This window comes from Arachis hypogaea, chromosome 11 (genome assembly GCF_003086295.3).
Source record: "Arachis hypogaea cultivar Tifrunner chromosome 11, arahy.Tifrunner.gnm2.J5K5, whole genome shotgun sequence".
NCBI classification, from domain to species: Eukaryota; Viridiplantae; Streptophyta; class Magnoliopsida; order Fabales; family Fabaceae; genus Arachis; species Arachis hypogaea.
Window position 1 is genome coordinate 142,232,441 of NC_092046.1, and position 7,762 is coordinate 142,240,202.

The 7,762-nt window shown below is 47.0% G+C and overlaps 1 protein-coding gene across 1 annotated transcript; it reads left to right on the plus strand.

Annotated features, from left to right (window-relative positions):
* Nucleotides 1-2,576: 2,576 nt before the first annotated feature.
* On the plus strand, nt 2,577-3,221 carry LOC112722057 (uncharacterized). Its single transcript, XM_025773037.1, has one exon. It carries the CDS (start codon nt 2,577-2,579, stop codon nt 3,219-3,221), a length of 645 nt encoding a protein of 214 aa, XP_025628822.1.
* Nucleotides 3,222-7,762: the final 4,541 nt, after the last annotated feature.

Below are 7,762 nucleotides of genomic sequence, written 5' to 3' on the forward strand. Positions count from 1 at the left end.
GATCGGGGCACTGCCCCACTCAGGCCCAAACCTTCAGCGAAAGAGTTCCACGGGTTGGTCCCCCACACCCGACCCAAGGTCCGACCGACTTACCACCCAAAGCGTGCTATCGCTCGGGTCGGTGTCCTCAAAGTCAGTACCCGGCATCCCGACCCAAAGTCCGGGATGACCCGCTTACGTGGAAAGCGACAGCTCACAACTCCTCTATCAATGGGCTTGACCATAGATAGGCCCACCCAACATAGTATATAAGGGGAGAGGACAGCCCCTCCCCCCGAGGTACGTCACTTTCTTACCTAATACAGCCATCTTCTGGTACGAACTCTGATTTGGTCGTCGGAGTGTCCTTGCAGGTGGCCACCCCCTCGCTCCGTTCAGCCTCCAGCGTCAGCACACTTTGATTCTCGCTCTACGTCAGCTAGGGGTGTTCAGATCCAAACCACTCCAAAAAAATCGCAAAACCGGACCGATCCAAACCAAAAACCGAATTAAACCGTTCTATTTTAGATATTTTTTGGATTTTGGATTGGTTTTATTGCGGTTCGGTTCGGTTTGCGGTTTTATTCTGCAAAACCAAATCGAACCAAACCGAACCGCATATATTACAAATAATAATAATAATAATAATAATAATAATAATAATAATAATAATAATAATAATAATAATAATAATAATACCCTTACTTACCGTAGCACACTAGCGCCGCTTCCCCAAATGGCCAAATGTTTGAAACCCTACTCTAAAGAAAGAAACCCCTCTGCCCTCTCTCACTCTCTTAGTCTTCGTTCTTCACTCTCACCATCACAGCATCACTCACTCTTACCATCATAGCATCACTCACTCTCACTGACACACGCCGACTCCGTCCGCCGCTCCTTTTCTGAATGATGCCCTTCGTCGCCTCCTCTTCTTAGTGACGCCGCTGTTGCCTCCTCCCCTCGGTGGTGCCGCTGCTGCCTCTTCTTCAAGGTATATTTTTACTTGCTTTTGTTTATTTTGTTTTGTTCTGTTGTTTTAAGATTTTGTTTAATTTTAATTTTTATTTGTTAATCTGTGTTAAACTGTTGAAGTCTTCAAGGTATATTTTTACTTGCTTTTGTTTGTTTTGTTTTGTTATGTTATTTTAAGATTTTGTTTAATTTTAATTTTTATTGTTAATCTGTGTTAAACTGTGTTAAATTGTTCAAGCCTTCAAGATATATTTTTACTTGCTTTTGTTTGTTTTGTTTTGTTCTGTTGTTTTAAAATTTTGTTTAATTTTAATTTTTACTTGTTAAACTGTGTTAAACTGTTTAAGGTATATTTTGATTTGTGCAAAAAATTGATTTCGAGCCAATTCATTGCCAATTGACCTTGAGGAGTCTTTTGAAGAATTTGAAAAACTTGAGAAAGGTAATGTTCTTTAATATTATGTTTTATTTTATCTTCACATAGTGATTAACTTTACTATTTGATAATATGTTTAACTTACTAATATTTATTTTATTACATTTTATTGTAGAACTTGAGTCAATTCCTCAACTAATAGATGAAGAAGACTCTGGTGATGAATCTGATTAGTGATCAGTGCTTCAGCTTTCAGTTTGGAGTTTTTTAAGTTATGTTTTTATTAAGACTTTGCTATGTTATTTAATTGTGTTGTTGAGACTTGTTTAGTTGTTTTGATGCTGAAGAATTATTATTTTATCAAGACTTGTTGAATATGTTGGATTGTTGGACAATTGGACATGTTGGTTTATAATATTTTATGGAATTTTTGTTTTATTATTACATTGGATTGTGTTTTATTATTACGATGGATTGTTGGACAGGTTATATAACGTTATAAATCAAGTTATTATTTTGTATTTAAAAAACTGCGGATCCAAACCGATCCAAACCGCTTGTAATCGGATCGGATCGGAGCGGATTTTCAAAAAATGTTCATCCAATCCAAACCGCACCACACTTAAATTAAGCGTTCGGATCAGATGACTTTTTCCTTCAAAACCGAACCAAACCACACCGCGAACACCCCTAACGTCTGCCCGGAGTCTCTCCCTCTCTCCTACTAATCACCACCCGACTACTCGAGAACGCCAGGTAACGAACATTGGCGCCGTCTGTGGGGAACCCGACGCATACATGGAGCGACCCATCACTTCAGAAGAGCTCCGCGAGGGAGGCGGGGCCCGTTTGAGCAGGGCCAGTTCGACAACCCGCGCCGCCGACCAATCGAGATCCTCCATTCAACCTCACCAACAAATGTACACCAAGACCCCCGAAAGGCACCCCTTAGGGGGAACAGGAGCCGACAGCGCCAGGATAATGCAAGAACTCAGGCATAGAGTACAAAACCTTGAGCGGGAGGTGGCGGCGAGGGACCGATCCCACGAAGACGCCAGCCATTTACACGGCGACGTCAGCCGGTCCCGCACCCGCACCCGATCCCCCCCGAGTACACGACAGCGAAGGAAGAAGCCTAACAAGGCAAGAAGAGGTGCACACGCAAGAAACTTCCCAACCCACTCAAGGTAAGTTGATAAGCCGCAAGGAATCCCCAAAAAGGAAACCCAGGAGACAAGACCCCATCATCATGGGAGCCACTCCCTTTCACCCCTCAATCCTCAAGGTCCGGCTCCCGAGAAACTTCGACAAGCCGACGAACATGAGGTACGACGGGACCAAGGACCCCCAGGAACACATCACAGTTTCTGAAGCAAGAATGAACCTGGAGGGGGTAGACGACGCGGTCAGATGTCGGGCATTCCCCGTGAAGTTGGCCGGTCCAGCAATCCGATGGTTTAACATCCTCCTACAAGAGTCCATCACAGCTTTTGCAGATGTAGGACGAAGTTTTCTAGCTCGGTTCACGACACGCATAGCCAAGGCAAAGCACCCAATCAACTTACTGGGGGTTACCCAAAAACCCGGCGAACCGACCAGGAAGTTCCTAGACAGGTTCAACGACGAGTGTTTAGATATCGACGGCCTCACGGACTCAGTCACTAGTCTATGCCTAACAAACGGCCTGCTAAACGAAGACTTTAGGAAGCACCTCACAACCAAACTTGTATGGACCATGCAGAAAATTCAGAGCGTGGCCAAGGAATACATTAATGATGAAGAGGTCAGTCAGGTTGTAGCAGCCAATAAACAGCAGCTCCCTAGCTCGTCAGCTCGGCAGGCCCCTCACGTTGACAGGTACAAAGAAGCTCCCAGGGACGGCTCCCTAAACTAGCCACCCAAACAACCATGGGTAGGAAGGTTCACGAACTACACGCCACTTACGGCGCCCATAGTAGAAGTCTACCAATAAATTGAAGACAAAGGAATCATGTCCAGACCTAGGCCGTTGAAGGAGAGAACGGGAGGCAACAAGAACCTTTACTGTGATTATCACAAGGGGTTTGGCCACAAAACCCAAGACTGTTTCGACCTTAAAGATGTCCTGGAACAAGCCATCAGAGAAGGAAAGCTGAGCAAATTCTCCCGACTCATTAGAGAACCGAAGAGGCAGGAAAGGGAGCGCTCCGAGAAAGATCGGAGCCGGACTGTCAAACCAAGACAAGAACCCACGGGGGATGCCAGTAACCCCCTAACCTTCGTGGTCAACATAGTGGTTGGGCGCGACAGCCCCCCTAAATCCAAGTCGGCAGCCAAGAGGGACGCCCAAGTACTCTTCATCTCGGTAGATGGCCCCGCCCCCAATAAAAGGCATCCCACAATATCATTCGGCCCAGAAGATAAGTGGTTCAATGACCTCCCCGAAAACCCCCCATGGTAGTTACCGCGATGATCGGGACAGGACTAGTTAGGCGTATCCTTGTCGACACGGGAGCCGATTCTAACATCCTATTTAGAAATGTGTTTGATGCCATGGGGTTCAAGGAATCCGATCTAAAAAATCACTAACACGGAGTTATGTGACTAGGCGATAACTACATTAGACCCGACGGGACGATTTCCCTCCCAATCTGCCTAGGAACCAGTGACGCCAGAAAATCGGTTATGACAGACTTTGTAGTCCTTAGAGACTCCACTGCTTATAACATCATCCTAGGAAGAAAAACTATCAATGAATTCTCAGCTGTAATATGCACCGAGTTCCTAACAATGAAGTTCATAACGGACAAGGGAACAGTCGGTTCCATAAGGGAAGACCTAGAAACGGCAGTCGCCTGTGACAGCACCAGTCTCTCCTTAAGGAAAGAATCTAGGAAGGCATCCGGCGTGTTCCTGGCAGACCTGGACGTCAGGATGGAGGACAAGCCAAGACCTGAACCAAAAGGGGACATGGAAAAGTTCTAAATAGGGAAGTCGGCAGATCAGTTTACTTTCATAAATAGGAACCTACCCCATGAACTCAAGGGCCCCCTCATGGAAATCGTAAGGGCAAATGGCGACCTCTTCGCATGGACCCCATCAGACATGCCGGGATTGGATCCCGAGGTCATGTCCCACCGGTTAGCCATAAAGCCCGAGGCCAAACCGGTAGCCCAGCGGCGAAGGAAGATGTCGCAGGAAAGAGCCAAAGAAGTCGCTAAGCAAACAGCAGGACTACTAGAAGCAGGGTTCATCAAGGAACTCGAATACTCGACATGGCTGTCCAATGTTGTCCTAGTAAAAAAAGCCAGTGGAAAATGGAGGATATGCGTCGATTACTCCGACCTGAACAAGGCATGCCCAAAGGACTCCTTTCCCCTCCCCAACATTGACACCTTGGTTGACCCGGCGGCGGGATATCGTTTCCTCAGCTTTATGGATGCCTATTCCGGCTATAACCAGATCCCGATGCACCGACCTGACGAGGACAAAACGACATTCATAACACCAAGGGGCACCTACTGCTACAAAGTAATGCCCTTTCAGATTGAAGAACGCAGGAGCCACCTACCAAAGACTGATGCGCAAAGTCTTCCACGACCTCGTCGGCAAAACGGTAGAGGTGTACGTCGGTGACATCCTGGTAAAAATAGCAGAGCCGAGCAAACTAATAGACGACCTCCAGGCTGTCTTCAAGGCACTAAGGAAATTCAACATGAGACTTAACCCGCTTAAGTGCGCATTCACCTTGGAAGCATGGAAATTCCTAGGATTCATGATAACACAAAGGGGGGTAGAAGCTAACCCGGACAAATGCGAAGCCGTCCTCAAGATGACAAGCCATGGGTGTATCAAAGATGTGCAACGACTTACCGAAAAGCTCACGGCTCTGTCTCATTTTCTCGAAGCATCAGCAGAAAAGGCCATCCCATTCTTCAACCTAATGAAGAAGGGAATCACCTTTGAGTGGACCCCGGCATGCGAAGAAGCATTCAGCCATTTTAAGAAGATACTCTCGGAACCTCCCGTACTTAGCAAGCCTAGAGAGGGGGAGCCCCTATACTTGTACTTAGCCGTGACCACGCAAGCAATGGCGGCAGTCCTAGTCTGAGAAGAGGACAAAACTCAGCGCCCAATATACTTCATCAGTAAAGTACTCCAAGGGGTGAAAATGAGGTACACCAAATTGGAAAAGCTGGCCTACGCCCTACTAATCTCATCTAGAAGGCTAAAGCAATACTTCCAAGGGCATGTAATCATTCTGAGAACCGACCAAGCTATCCGACAGGTCCTACAGAAACCCGACCTAGCGGGAAGAATGATGGCATGGGCAATAGAACTGTCCCAATATGATTTGCAATACGGGCCAAGACAGGCAATCAAAGCCCAAGCCATGGCAGACTTCCTCGTAGAAGTCACAGGAGAGACTCCCGACACACCAAACACACGGTGAAAACTCCACGTTGTCGGAGCATCCAACCAAGCATTTGGAGGGGCCGGAATCATCCTCGAAAACTCGGCAGGAGTAGCCTATGAGCAATCCATCAAATTCGACTTCCCGGTCTCCAACAACCAGGCCGAGTATGAAGCCCTGATAGGAGGACTGATACTAGCCAAAGAAGTCGGAGCATCGAGAGTAGAAGTCAGTAGCGACTCCCAAATCGTCACCTCCCAAGTAAATGGTAACTACCAAGCCAGGGACGCACTACTGCAAAAATACTTGGAAAAGGTAAAAGAGTTATGCAAAATTTTCGAAGAGGTCACAATCCAGCACGTTCCCAAAGAAAGAAACGCCCAAGCCGACCTCCTTTCTAAGCTAGAAAGCACTAAACCTAGCACAGGGAACAGATCCCTAATCCCAGGGCTAGCAACGGAACCTGCAGTCGTCATGTGCACAACCCAGGTGCCGAACCCCCCCTCATGGATGGACCCAATCTCCCGATATCTGGAGCATGCAGAGACGCCCCTAGATGTGAAGAAAGCACAAGCTATCAAGAGGAAAGCCCCCAAATATACAATCATACAGGGGCAGTTGTACAAGCGAGGGCTCCACCAGCCCCTACTCAAATGTCTGCACCCCGACTAGACGGACTACGTCCTAAGAGAAGTCCATGAAGGATGTTGCGGTCACCACATCGGAGGAAGATCTTTAGCAAGAAATATCATCCAAGCAGGATATTACTGGCCTACGATGATGTTAGACACCCAGGAGTTTGTGAAAAAATGCAAAAGTGCCAAGAAAATACCAACTTCCACAAAGCACCTCCCGAGGAGCTCAGCCTAATGATGGCTCCCCGAATTTTTGCCCAATGGGGAGTTGATCTCTTGGGGCCACTCCCACCAGAGCCTGGGCAAGTGAAGTACCTGATAGTGGCCATTGACTATTACACCAAATGGGTGGAGGCAGAACCACTAGCTAGCATATCCGCGGCAAATTGCCAAAAGTTTATGTGGAAGCAGGTGGTCACTAGGTTCGGGATCCCGGAGACCGTCATATCGGACAACGGGACAAAATTCACTGACAAGAAGTTTAAAGGATTCCTAGAAGGACTAAAGATCAAACAGAGGTTCTCCTCGGTCGAGCACCCTCAAACCAACGGCCAGGTGGAAGCAGCTAACAAAGTCATCCTAAAAGGGTTAAAGAATCGGCTCGAAGGAAAGAAGGGCTCATGGGCAGACGAGCTAGCCTCAGTCTTGTGGTCATACAAGACCACCCCCAGTCATCCACCGGCGAAACCCCCTTCCGACTCACATACGGGATCGACGCAGTCATCCCAGTTGAAGTCGGGGAACCAAGCCCAATGATACTCCTCGGAGGTGGGAGTGAGGCAATCGAAAAGGATCTGGTCGAGAAACAAGGAAAATGGCACACCTAGTAGAAGCAGCGATAAAGCAAAGAATAGCCCTAAGGTACAATGGCAAAGTGCTAAAGAGAAGCCTAGGAGAAGGCGACTTGGTCTTACGACGTAACGACATAGGGCCTCCAACCCCAGGGGAAGGCAAGCTAGCTGCGAACTGGGAAGGTCCTTACAGAGTAAAAGAAGTCCTTGGCAAGGGAGGCTACAAGCTAGAAAGATTGGATGGAAACGAGGTGTCGAGAATATAGAACATGACAAACATCATTTTTCTCTTCTATTATCTTTCACTTAATTACGCATTACATCGTTTCCTTGTTTCAGACCATACGACAAGTTTTGCTTTTCGCAAATTCCAAATCGGAATAACAAGCAAAAGAAAAAGGCGAACGGTCGACCTAACGGAAACCCTGAACTGATCACCCCGGAAACCATAGGGACAAAAAAAAAACAAAAACGGCTCAAACAAGAAGCAAGAATAATAAATACCACAAAAACGGTAAACCAAAAGGCTGCGGCGGCCCGAGCAAACAAAACGGCAAAGGCAAAGCCACGATGGCCCGAATAAAACAAACAATTACTAAAATAGTTTAGAAATAAA